The 13863-nt window shown below is 41.5% G+C and overlaps 2 protein-coding genes across 2 annotated transcripts; both read left to right on the top strand.

Moving 5' to 3' along the window:
- The first annotated feature begins 651 nt into the window (after positions 1 to 651).
- Positions 652 to 2748, top strand: LOC116119971 (pentatricopeptide repeat-containing protein At1g71460, chloroplastic-like). The gene has a single exon (XM_031405911.1). The coding sequence runs from the start codon at positions 670 to 672 to the stop codon at positions 2728 to 2730; it is 2061 nt and encodes a 686-aa protein (XP_031261771.1). The 5' UTR covers positions 652 to 669; the 3' UTR covers positions 2731 to 2748.
- A 2047-nt stretch (positions 2749 to 4795) lies between these two features.
- Positions 4796 to 12955, top strand: LOC116119950 (probable polygalacturonase At3g15720). The gene is made up of 8 exons (XM_031405889.1): positions 4796 to 5167; positions 10183 to 10341; positions 10774 to 10911; positions 11003 to 11173; positions 11361 to 11384; positions 11780 to 11868; positions 11944 to 12052; positions 12707 to 12955. The coding sequence occupies exons 1-8, from the start codon at positions 4796 to 4798 to the stop codon at positions 12953 to 12955; spliced, it is 1311 nt and encodes a 436-aa protein (XP_031261749.1).
- Positions 12956 to 13863: the final 908 nt, after the last annotated feature.

Genomic DNA, 13863 nt, shown 5'->3' with positions numbered 1-13863 from the left:
TCTGTGGCAACCACACCGCTGCACGATCCCTCGCTAACAAAGTAGTTCGTCAAAGGTACTACTGGCCCCTACTTCAAGAGGATACCTTCAACTTTGTAAAAAAGTGTGACAAATGTCAACGGTTCGCGAACATACCGCGAGCTCCTTCCCGCCAGCTGATAATCATGACCAGCCCCTGGCCATTCTCTGTGTGGGGAATCGATCTTATTAAACCCATGCTAGCTGGAAAGGGAAACTGTCTTCTCAACCTGTATTCTCCTCCTTATGCAATGGAGATAAGCTCAAGTGCAAATCTAATAATTGAGAGAGCACTATTGGTTTGGTTCATGAGCTAGTATATTGGGCTCCAGGTCACTAAATTTCATCCTAGTGATTCATTCCAAGCAGTTCTATTACAAAATGTTTGGTGAGTCATACTAAACACTTATAAAATGTGCGATAACGTGATCAAAGGGGTCAATTTTATTCGCTCCTGATACATGGTTAAGTCTAAGCACTTTAGCCGTTTAGCGATCAGAAACCTTGTATATTAGGATTTTGATATTTTTATGAGGTTTTATGATATTTTTTATGAGCCTTGGACAATTTATTTAACCCTTTGATAATAAACACTTGCAAAACCGCGCGATAATGTTCTACTAGCCTTTCAGTTGCTTTCTTAGTTTGAAGATGGAAAGCAGTACACTAGCTCTACCTCTATCTCTTTGTATACACATTTCCTCTCCAAATCCTCTCAACACGAAGCTCAAATTCTTCAGACTCAACGCCTCAACAAACTCTCAATCCTTTCACTTACACCCCCGCAGCAAACACCGCGCAAAAAGACCCTCTAAGAAACCAAAACCATTCGCCAAGGAAGACGCGTTTCCCTCCTCTTTACCACTCCATTCTAAAAACCCATATGCCATTTACAAGGATATTCAAGGATTTGCTAAGCAAAACAAGCTTAAAGAAGCTCTTGCCATCTTGGACTACGTGGACCAAGAGGGCATCCCCGTTAACCCCACAACTTTCTCTGCTCTTTTAGCCGCTTGCGTTCGAAGAAAAGCTTTGGATTATGGCAAACAAGTTCATGTATACATCAGAATCAATGGGCTTGAGAATAACGAGTTTTTGCGGACTAAACTTGTTCATATGTACACTTCTTGTGGGTCTTTTGAGGATGCGGATAAGGTGTTCGAGGAAAGTTCTAGCAGAAGTGTGTATCCGTGGAATGCGTTGCTTAGAGGCACTGTGATCGCGGGGAAAAAGCGTTATCGTGATGTGCTTGTTAATTATATGAAAATGCGTGAATTGGGGGTGGATTTGAATGTGTATACTTTCTCTTGTGTGATCAAGAGCTTTGCGGGGGCGTCGGCGTTTACTCAAGGTTTAAAGACTCATGCGTTGTTGATCAAGAATGGTTTTGTTGATTATTCGATTCTGAGGACTAGTTTGGTTGATATGTACTTTAAATGTGGCAAAATTAAGCTTGCGAAACGTGTTTTTGAAGAGATTGATGATAGAGATATTGTGATGTGGGGAGCAATGATTTCAGGTTTTGCACATAATAGGTTGCAGAGGGAAGCTTTAGATTATGTTAGGGAGATGATAAGTGAAGGGATATATCCGAATTCAGTTGTGTTGACTATTTTACTTCCTGTGATTGGGGAAGTTTGTGCGAGAAAATTAGGCCGAGAAGTTCATGGTTATGTGCTGAAAAGAAATAAGTTTTTAGAGCATCCGTTTATTCAGTCTGGATTGGTTGATATGTATTGTAAATGCGGAGATATGAATTCCGGAAGACGGGCATTTTATGCAGCGGTTGATAGGAATGCTGTAGTATGGACTGCTTTGATGTCAGGCTATATCTCAAATGGAAGGCTTGAGCAGGCCTTGAGATCGATAGTTTGGATGCAGCAGGAAGGGTTCAGGCCAGATGTCGTAACAGTTGCAACTGTTCTTCCAGTTTGTGCCCAGTTGAGAGCTTTGAAGCAGGGAAAGGAAATTCATGCTTATACTGTTAAGAGTTGGTTTCTGCCGAACGTGTCAATAACTACGTCGTTGATGATAATGTATTCAAAGTGCGGTGTTTTGGAGTATTCTCTCAAATTGTTTGATAGCATGGATGGGAGGAATGTGATCTCATGGACTGCAATAATTGATTCATGCATAGAAAACGGGCGTCCATATGAGGCGCTTACTGTCTTTAGGTCCATGCAGTCATCAAAACACAGGCCAGATTCCGTTGCAATGTCAAGGATGTTGAGTGTCTGTGGTCAACTTAAAGCGCTAAAGCTTGGGAAGGAGATTCATGGACAAGTTTTGAAGAAAGATTTTGAGTCCATTCCTTTTGTTGCCGCAGAAAATATCAACATGTATGGCATGTGTGGATTTATCAACAGTGCAAAGTCGGTGTTTGATTCAGTCCCCGTCAAGGGTGTCATGACATGGACTGCCATTATACAGGCTTGTGGATATAATGACCTATCCCGAGAGGCGCTTAGTCTTTTTAACAAAATGCGATATGGTGGTTTCACGCCAAACCATATCACTTTCAAAGTCCTTTTATCAATCTGCAACCAAGCTGGACTTGCCGCTGAAGCTTGCCAGATCTTTCATATAATGTTTCGCAAGTATAATATTAAGGCATCGGAAGAACATTACTCGATAATGGTTGAACTTCTTAACCGTTTTGGTCGTGTTGAGGATGCTCGGAAATTCAGAGAAATGAGTTCTTTGTTGTCATAACTAAGAGGCAATGGAGACTCCTTATATGGAGTAAATATGTTGTATTAATAAAGGAAATCAAATTGCTAGTAAATTTTATAAAAGTGTGTATGTTCTAGTAAGTATTATTATAGATTTCATAATTTACTCCAAGAAATGAAACTATACTTTTTTTGATTATACAATGAACTTATTATAGTTAAGAAAAAAAATTAAACACATATATCTATATATATGTTTTAAACTACAAGTTTATTCTTTAAATAGGATTGTAAAATAAACTTCTTTCCTAGGCGTGCATTTTCTAGGTTCTCAATGGCCAAGGGATACTTAAGAAATACCCGGCTAGGGAGGGGTTTTACAGCCACGTTGCACAGTGACGAAAGAGGTATGGTTCTTGTTAGTGTAGAAGGTGAACGCCAGGCTTGCGAGTGGCTAGGGATCATCCACCTACCCAAGCCCTACTCAATTTGAGGATATTTCTCGTGCAGATAACCAATGGGATGCAAGGAAGGACTTGCACGACACCTACCCACTTGTAGACTCGTAATCATTACCTTGAATTCTCCCACTATGTAAGAGCAGTACAGATGACGTGCAAGGGAAAAGGAACTCCAATCTGCATCCCTGAGCAGGCAATGGCGATCAGCAGGATCAAGCCACAGCCTGGCCCAACTAAGGATAACATGGATCCTCGCATCCAGGAATGCCCTTGTAGTGGGCCAGTTGAGGACCTATCTGAGGTATCAGTAAATCAAAGCGAGCCAAGCCGAGTAATAAGAATCGAAACTAATCTCAACCCCCAGCTCGCCAACGACCTGACCTGCTTCCTTAGGGAAAATGTCGATGTATTTGCATGGACTCATGTTGACATGGTCGGGATCAGCCCGAACATTATTTGTCATGCCCTGAATATTGATAGTGAGGTCGGGCTGGTTCACCAGAAGAGAAAAGCAATATGTTGCCTTGAAAGTTGAGTTAGATAATCTCCTCCTAAACGGATCCATCCTGGAGGCATTCTACTCGAGCTGGGTTGCCAACCCGGTCTTGGTAAAGAAGCCTAACGGCAAATGGCGGACCTGCGTTGACTTTACTGACCTTAACAAAGCCTGTCGGAAGGACAGCTTTCCCTTACCAATAATTGACCAGCTCATTGATGCCACCTCCGGGCACGAGCTGCTAAGTTTTATGGACGCCTACTCGAGATACAATCAGACCCCAATGTACACGTCGGATGAAGAGCATACCTCTTTTGTCACAGATCAGGGGTTGTATTGCTATAAGGTTATTCCTTTTGGCCCAAAGAACGTTGGGGCGATGTACTAGCGACTAGTTATCCAAATGTTTTCCGAGCAGATCAGAAAATCAATGGAAGTCTATGTTGATGACATGCTGGTAAAATCGCATGTTGCTTCAAATCACATAGCACATCTCGCTGAGATGTTCAGCATACTCCAAGGCTTCAGAATGAAGCTCAATCCTCTGAAGTGTTCGTTCGGGGTATCCTCGGGAAAATTTCTAGGGTACATGGTTAACCAGAGGAGAATAGAAATCAACCCCGAAAAGATCAAAGCTCTCCTTGATATGAGAAGCCCAACCAACCGAAAACAGGTTCAGAGTCTCAATGGGCGAATAACGACTCTTAGTCGCTTCATATCAAGGGCTACAGATTGTTGCTTGCCATTTTTTAATATACTCAAGGCCAACAGGAAGTTCAAATGGACTCCCGAATGCGAATAGGTTTTCCAGAGCATTAAAGAGCACCTCGGAAAGCCACCTCTTCTGTCCAAGCCTCTCCCTCAAGAAAGTCTTCTTCTGTATTTGTCCGTCTCTCAGCATGTAGTCAGTACAGCTCTAATTCGGGAAGAAGGGAGGGTCTAATGGCTGGTATATTATGTGAGTAGACGTTTGTTGGATGTTGAAATGCAATATCCAAAAATGGAGCGATTAGCTTATGCCCTGCTGATCGCCTCCAAGAAGTTGCAACCTTATTTCCATGCCCACACAATCCATGTATTGACCAACAACCCGCTCAAGCAAAGTCCTCTAGAAATCAGAGGCTTTGGGCAAGTTGCTCAAGTGGGCGATGGAACTGAGTCAGTTCGATCTACAATATAGACCGAAAGCGGCCATTAAAGGGCAAGTTGTTGCCGATTTCATTTTGGAGTTCTCATACCAACCGGTTAAGGATCCCAAGCAACAGGCCAGCGAAGTCACCCAGGAAACCATTCAGAATCTATCTACCTGGAGCCTCTATGTCGACGGATACTTGAACAGGAAAATGGTCGGGGCAAGCCTTCTCTTCCTCAGTCCCAAAGGGACTCGCATCCACAGTATCCTTCGGTTTGGGTTCAAGGCGACCAACAACGAAGTAGAGTATGAAGCATTGCTCGCTAGTCTGCGGTTGGCAAAAGAAATGGGGTCAACCGCAATTAACATTCACAGCGACTCCATGCTAGTTGTTAACTAGATCTTGGGGGAATATCAAGCTAAGGAAGAAAACATGATCAATTATCTAAAGAAGGCTAAGACCACGCTCGAGCCATTCAAGCATTTCGTGATCACGCAGATTCTTAGAGACAGTAATTCTGTCGCGGGTGCCTTGGTAAAAATAGCCTCGTCGCTAGACTCAGACATACCAAAAAGTATTCATGTTCGGTTCATAGAGATCCTTAGTATCAGTTCGCCCAAACAGGCCATGAATGTGACAAAATCAGTTTCCTGGATGACCCCAATTATCTAGTATCTCTGAGATCGGACCTTGCCCAACGACAAGGTTGAGGCAAGAACCTTGCGGACTAGAGCTGCTCGTTACACACTCATAGGAGATCAATTGTACAAGCGAGGGTTTAGCACCCCTCTCCTCCGATGTGTAACCGATGAGGAAACTATATCATGAGGGAGATACATTAAGGGATCTGCAGTAACCACACTACTGTGCGATCCCTTGCAAACAAAGTTGTTCGTCAAAGGTACTACTGGCCCCTACTCCAAGAAGATACCTTCAACTTTGTAAAAAAGTCTGACAAATGCCAACAGTTCACAAACATACCGCGAGCTCCTTCCCACCAACTGACAACCATAACCAGCCCCTGGCCGTTTTCTATATGGGTAATTGATCTTATTAGACCCATGCCAGCTGGAAAGGGAGGGGTCAAGTATGCGGTGGTCTTAGTGGACTACTTCACCGAGTGGGCCGAGGCCGAACCATTGGCCGCAATCACTACCAAAAAACTCAAGGACTTTGTCTTCAAGAACATAGTGTGCCGCTACAAAATTCCTCATACCCTCATCTCTGATAATGGGAAGCAGTTTGATAATGTAGAATTCAAGCAGTTTTACGACGAGCTGGGGATCCATAAAAAGTTCGCCTCAGTCGCAAGACCGCAAGCAAATTGTCAGGTTGAACCTGTCAACAAGACCATTAAGCATACTTTGAAAGCTAAACTTGGCGTTGCCAAGGGAAATTGGGTCGTCGACGACCTCCCAGAACTCTTATGGGCATACAGGATAACTCTGAAGACCTTTATTTCAGAAACACCTTTCTCGCTAGCGTATGGCTGCGAGGTAATGATCCCTATGGAAGTAGGGATTGGCTCACTTCGGAGAGACCTGTTCAATGAAACTAACAATGAAGCGCTCATGCGCGCAAGTCTGGATTTAGTTGAAGAACATCGCGGCAAGGCTCAGCTGAGAATAGCAGCCTACCAGCAGTGCGCAAAAAGATTCTTTGACTCTAAAGTCAGGAGAAGAGACTTTCAAGTTGGTGACCTGGTTCTGAAAGAAGTTCTTCTCGGCATAAGGAAACCAAGTGCGGGAGTATTGGAACCAAAGTGAGAAGGCCCCTACCGCATCGCTAAGGTGATACGCCTAGGGACTTATCACCTCAAAAGGCTCAACAATTCAGAAGTACCAGGAGCTTGGAATGCTGAGCATCTTCGCCCTTATTATCAATAATTCCGAACTCACTCTTTCCTTGAAAAAATTCTCTTGTAAAGCTTTTGTAATTAAGATCCCTGTCAAATAAAATTCATTTGTATAAATGTAATTTTGTTACTCGCATCGTTCTTATCTTTTTGTTCGCATGTGTAATATTTGTGAAGTGTAGAAAATTATAAGTACTCACAAATAATTTAATATCGCAAATAATTGAAGCGCGGCCTCCTGTTCGCATGTGTAATGTTTGTGCAGTACGAAAAATTATAAGTACTCACGAACAATTTAAAAAGAGATCAAATTCATTTCAATCATCAAGTCTGCAGGATTGGAGGCCACGAGCTCGTCAAAAAATTTAGCAAGCTAGCACTCCAAAAGGGTGAACACCACCAATTGAAGGTGCTCCGGAAGCTGACCCACAGAGTCTAGTACCGAGGTGTTAGCTCCTATAGCCAAAGGCACCTCGCTAGATGAGCTCTTGCCTTCTCTTCTCCCAAAGGTCGTGGTCTGTCCTTTACATGAATGGCTTGGGAGAATTGTAACCCTGGTTGCACCCCTCGAGTTCCCTTTGGCGCGAAGAGCTTCATAAGGTTGCAACCTTTCAGGTTGTACACCCAGGACCTCTGGCTTGGACTTTGACTCTTCGGGCTACAGCACCCTTTTTTTCTTTGCCTTCTAGCCCATGGTTTTCTGCTTTGGACGAGTAGCCGCTAGCTGAGCAGATTTGACCGGTTGTTCGGGGGGTGGCTATGCCCCCACCTGCGTTCCTTTAGTGGGGATGTCGTTAGGCCCATCTTTGTTGGTCTTGAGGCGCTGACCCGAGGAAAGACGAACGCTCTCTCTCACAATGACTTCGACACTTGGGCGGCATGTCCGTTGCATACAAGTACTGGTTAGCTAAAGGTTTGCTGCATGCAAAAATAAAATCTAAAGGGACTGCGGACACTTACGTAGTAGAGGTTCCAAGGTCGCTTTAGAGTTGAAGAAGCCGTACTTTCTCAAGTTCACGGTTATCACGAGTCGCTTCACGTCATGATTGTAATCTGGTAGGTTACCGAATGAAACTATTCAGTTGATGTCAGAAAGTTATGTCAGCCTAGTCGACTTGTTCCCTTCGAAGAGACAAGAGGGATTGTTAGAAAACAAAGCCAAGAAGAAAGAAAAAATTCACCAAGTATAATTAAGGGAAAACCTACTCTGCTCCCTAAAACTGCAGATGTCGTCATAATGAAAAAAGAAAAACTTGGTCTCGTATGCCTCAACATTGCTGGGGTAATTGTGAATGCCTCCTTCGACCATGGGTTACCTCGAGAGGTAGTAGGAATCCTTGTCCTTGCTCTTCTTTAAATAGTATGCACAGGCGAGCTCCAACGCAGTCAGTTGGCTGAGCCCGTACTCACCGCACACGATATACATAGCCACAGCTATGATATACGCGTTAGGTGTCAGTTGTAAAGGTGCGACCCCGAAGTGGTCAAGGATCGAGCTGATATAAGGATGGAAGGGAATCAGTGCTCCGTACTTGAATATAGCTTCGGAGATCACAACCATTCCCTCTAGCGGATTCGAAGCTGTATGCCTTCGGTAATGGTAGACGTCCACACTAATTGTGTATTGTTCTACTGCCTCCTGCACTTCGTCTCGGGTGGATACCAATAGAATCTCTTACGCAAGACCCACTGGGGCGTCCTACCTCTGCGAGCTTGTCCCCTCATCTGATCTGGCCGATGTGGGGTCTATATCATCTACGGTCTGAAAAAAAGGGGACATGTGGAGAGTACTCAGTCTTCGTACAATAATTTTGTACGACGACGTGGAAAAGCAAAACCCTAAAAGCCCTTAGGGACCACCCCCAATGGCTTGGCTCCTAAAAACCTACTCCTCACAAAAACTCACCATTATCGACTGGTTAACTACACTTGAAATAGAAAAAAGAAAAGCACTGGAAGGACCTTCCTTACCTTTCTCTTTCGGCTATGGGGATCGAACTTCTCCCTGTAAGCAGAAGATGCGCACCAACTTATAAAATTGGAAGTTTGGTCTCGTGAGAGCTCCTTGCTTTTCTCTGAAAATGTAATTGTTATGACATTACTTAAAAGGAGTCTGGGGTTTTATAGTGGAGGGAATGGCGATTGGGATTTCCGAAGCCGAGCGACGTTTGGACAAAATGCTTTTCTGGCCATTGATCACGACCACGTGTCATGAATCAGTGAGAAAGAGTAACCGCCATGCTTCAAGCAATTCAATCATCGTGTCTTTCCATTGAAATAATCAAGCGACAGCTCGATTCTCTCCTCCACATTAAATGCGCTCCCAATTTCATTTAATGCCCTGATAAGGAATGTCGTTTTAACATGACTTGAATTTAATGCGCATGGCTGGCATTTATTATGTACAGGACACGATTGTCAGAATAAAGGACACCTCATTAATGGACTAGCTATCAAGTGCAATGGATAACATCTGAAGAGGTCGTTGAGACAGAACACTCTTCATCACATGTTAGTTGCGGAGCGATATGATTCCTTCAGATGAGATATACAAGCATAGCTAGGTCGCAGACCTCGGTTAAGATAAGAAGCACATCAATACAGCGTTGAATAGGGTCTAATCCAGGTCGTCAATCTTGTGGAAGAAGACCATATCGGGCCGCCCGTAGGAAAGTGTTTTGTGACCTCATTGTAGTCAGGTCGGATCGACCAGGCTTCATTCGAGACATATCAAATCAAGACATAATTGTGAAGTTCTCAAGGTTTGATTCTCAAACCTTAAAAACTAGGGGACTTCTGTTATGCCTAGAAAAGTAGGGCTCCCGTGTCTTGTAAGCATGGGATGGTCAGAGCTTGGGGAGGTTCTGCGACTGTTCAGGTGCACCCACATCGCATAATGGTGTAAACAGCATGCCCCTGTCAGTGCAGTGGGTGAGCACCAAGTTAGCGGATGGTTAGGAGTCGTCCATGTGTCCAATCCCTACATAAGCCGAGAAAATCACTCGGGCAAATGGGCAATGGGATGCAGAGAAGGATTTGCACAGTATCCACTCACCTGTAGATTTAGTAATCATTACCTTGATCCATCCCACTATAAATAGAGAAGACCTCTTTCATTTGCGGGATTGGCTAATTTCACTCTAGAATAGCTTACTCTCTTTCTCTCTCTCTCTCTCTCTCTCTCTCTCTCTCTCTCTCTCTCTCTCCCTCCCTTGTATTCTCTAAGCTGTAACTCAGCTCGTTTAATGTGACCCAATCTTATTCATTAATACAATATCAGTGGACGTAAGATTCGCTTCTAAGCATCCGAACCACTTTAAACATTACTTCTCACCTTTTATTTAACTGAACATTACCATATCACGTGTGACTTCTAAGTCCGCTTAGCATTTCTCACGTGCAAAGAGTTGGTGTCAAAATCGAGCATCAACAGCAATCTTTTTGTATTATCAATAGGGATTCAAATTTGCTCTTGCCAACCAAGAGGGATTCAAATTTGCTCTTGCATCATTCATCAGTTTACTTTTTATTTTTTTTCACTTTGCAGGATTTATTGGGAAGAATATATATTTTGAGCCTGATCTCAGTAGTGTCAATATTTTTCATGAATGTGTATGCTGAGAATACATTTAATGTTTTAGATTATGGAGCAAATGGTGATGGAAACTCAAATGGTTCCTTGTGTAACAAATCCCACATTGAAAGTGTATTGGGGAGGTCTTGGGCTTATAAATGGGAGGAGTCCCTCCACCTAATATGTTAGCCTTTTGGGTGTGAAACTCCTAGCCCGTTACAAGTGGTATCAGAGCGGACCCAATTCGTCTTTCGATGTCCCGTCAAGCGCCCACGCAGGGGCGTCCACGTGTGATTGTGGGTCCACACGAGAGTGAGGTGGATGGGCAGGCAGGGGGCCCCATCTGTGACGAGGGCGTCACAGGATTGGGTGGGGGAGAATGTAACAAATCCCACATTGAAAGCGTATTGGGGAGGTCTTGGGCTTATAAATGGGAGGAGTCCCTCCACCTAAGAGGTTAGCCTTTTGGGTGTGAAACTCCTAGCCCGTTACACTTGGTAATGACATCTTCATCTTTTTTTTTTAATCTAAGCTGAAAATGGTTTTAACAGTTTTGAATTATAGGCATTTGAGAAAGCTTGGGACGAAACCTGCAATGCAACGGAAGGCACACCAACCATGATTATTCCAAAGGGAAAGACATTTCTGGTGTATCCCATGACCTTCGCTGGCCCTTGCAAATCCAATAACATCAACATCCGAGTACGCAAGAAACAGTAGATTTTTATTACTAATGATAATTAAAAAAAAAAAAAAAAAAAAAGAACCTCAAATTGATGTATTGTTCCTGTAGCTGTCAGGAATAGTGAAGGCTCCAGATGATCTTCATGCATGGCAAGCATCTGAGAGGGGAAAATGGCTGGTTTTTAATGGCATTTCAGGGCTAAATATCAGTGGCTTTGGCCTCATTGATGGAAGTGGAAAGAGGTGGTGGGATAATTCATGCAAACTTAAACCCATAGAGGTATATATATAAATTATAAATATATGCGTTAATTCTCTAGTAAGGATGTCTTGATGGATCTAATATAATTTATATTAGGACGTCTTGGCCAGTGGTCTACTTTACCTATATAAATCAAACTCATGCATTCTTAAGATTTTATAATTTTTTTCTGCACTAATTTTCCATATATTGTTATATTTTGCAGGGCTGTACAACACTGGCACCTACAGTAAGTCAATGAGTGATTATTTTGTATCAAAATCTTTTTGCAGCCATAGATATATACGAAGCTGATGCAAGTTTTTCCACGTTCTTTTTACAGGCAGTGGGTTTTAGACATTGTAGTGATGTGCATATGGCCGGAATTTATGTTGTGTGGAGTCCTTAAACCCATATACTTGCAACTGATTGTGAAAATGTCAGCTTCAAATCCTTGGTGATAAGATATCCTGTAACAAGCCCTAACACTGATGGAATTCACATTTCAAATTTCCGGAATGTATATGTCCAATCCTCGATTATTGGCACTAGTAAAATGTTCATTTCTTAAAATTATTCTTGCAATCCTCAGCATTACCTTCCTTTTTTATTTTGTTTTCTTTTTTTCTTTTTTCTAAATGTTAAAACATGGGGGATGATTGCATCTCGATTGGTGATTATGTTTCAAAGATTAAAGTTAGCTATGTAAATTGTGGACCTGGTCATGGTATAAGGTAAGTGCCACAAGTATTAATGATATATATCTAGAATTTTGAGCAAATTTTGTTAATTGCTACATTGGAGGGTAGCATTGGAAGCTTAGGTAGAGATGGAAATGAAGTACAAGTAGAAAACATCATTGTGAGAAATGTTTCATTCTACAAGACTACCAATGGAGCCCGGATCAAGACTTGGCAAGTATGATTCTTTCACTATATATAATATTCTTGAAAGCCTATTTCTTTTACATTCATGTGTTAACAGTGATTATCAATAAGATAACGATTATGAATAATCAAGGTAAATTCGATCAGGAGAGCTGCAGAAATTATGCAGTGTTATAAAACATAAGAAGGAAATTAAACCAACTATATATTCAAGTGTAAAATCTATATATACTTCTACAACGAATTATGTGACTGAACTACCTCTGGATGGTTGAGTGGTTCAATAGGGATTTTGGGTGTATTACTTATGAAGTCCTGAGTTTGAGTCTCTTTTTGGTTGTTCATATGTATAGCCACTAGAACTCTTACTTGACTGATAGTTTCAGGGTCTCGAGGGATTAGTTGATGTGCACGTAAGTTAGCTTAGACACCCCCGGTTATCCAAAAAAAAAAGAATTATGTGACTTGGTTAGTTTTTTTACGAATTGAATTGAATTATTAGGTTGGGAGAGGTGAGGTTTGAAATGTTAAGTTCTCACATCTAACGTTTGTAAAAGTGGAGAATCCGATAATCATTTACCAATTCTGTTGTGATGTCAAAGGTGCTTGTAACAGCACAGTAAGAGAAATAAACTCTTTGATCTTAATCTGTTCTATGCCATTAATCATTCTAAAACTGATATAGTTTATCTTTTATATATGTGATAAGAAAACTGGAGTTCATATAAGCAGTGTGCGATTCTCCCATTCGACTAAGACATCCACCACCGTGGTGGCCATCAATCTTAGTTGCAACAGTAATGTTCCTTGTACCAACATCAACTTTGAGGATATTCGATTGAAATTAGACACTAAAGGAAAACATCTCGTTTCTAGCTGCAACAATGCTTATGGACACAATTTAGGAATTGTAGAGCCAAGATCATGTCTCTGATTATTTTATCAACAACAATTGAACACATTCTTCTTCTTACATGCTTGTATGCTATCATGTAAACTGTATCAATTAACAAGCTAATCTAATTTTTCCTACTTGTAAGTGAAGTAAACGAATTTTTCCCACCCAAGGTTTGCCTTAATGACACTTTCCCACCCAAAGTTAATATTCTATTACCACCCAAAGCTGGTTCTAACAGTGAAAAATCTTTTCATCACCATCATTTGAACCCCCTGTTGCCTCTACAAAACCCCTCTCACTCCGGTACCTGATTTCTTGTTGATTTTTTATCACTGCAAAGTTAGGGTTTCCTGTTCTTAAATAATTTATGATGGCAAATATTCAATCGGTCACTACCATTCAATCCACCAGCCTCCCCTCTACAAAAACACTCTTATCCTGGCTCTTGGTAACTCGTTGAATGCCGACTAAGAAAGTGAAGTATATTTTAAGTATTAACAAAATATAAACATTAGGTGGTTAAGTGGTATTTTGAACTTCTTTGGATGAGAAACGTCATTAAGGCAAACCTTGGGCAAGAAAAAGTCGTTTACTCTTGTGAGTCAAAATCAAACAATTCTTGACAATGACTCCTTTGATAATCACTTATCGGCGAACGAATTGCTCTTCACAATTTAAAATTGTAAAGGAATGCCTTCTTTTTTTTGTAGTGCAATTACTGAACGAGAAACGCCAAAATAATCTTAGATACAATATTACAATGATTTACAATTTGTTCAGAAACATGCACATATGAGTAGTATAAAAATATGATATTAGAGGCAACCAATGATATAGCCATAAATGAAATGTAGAGAGGTTAAAGTTGGAAAAACAATACAATTTTAAATTAAATTAAGTAAAATTTTTGTATTTATAAAATTCTCATTAATTAATACATTTAT

This window comes from Pistacia vera, unplaced genomic scaffold (genome assembly GCF_008641045.1).
Source record: "Pistacia vera cultivar Batoury unplaced genomic scaffold, PisVer_v2 Contig913, whole genome shotgun sequence".
In the NCBI taxonomy this organism is placed as follows: Eukaryota; Viridiplantae; Streptophyta; class Magnoliopsida; order Sapindales; family Anacardiaceae; genus Pistacia; species Pistacia vera.
This window is presented reverse-complemented; position numbering and strand designations above follow the sequence as displayed.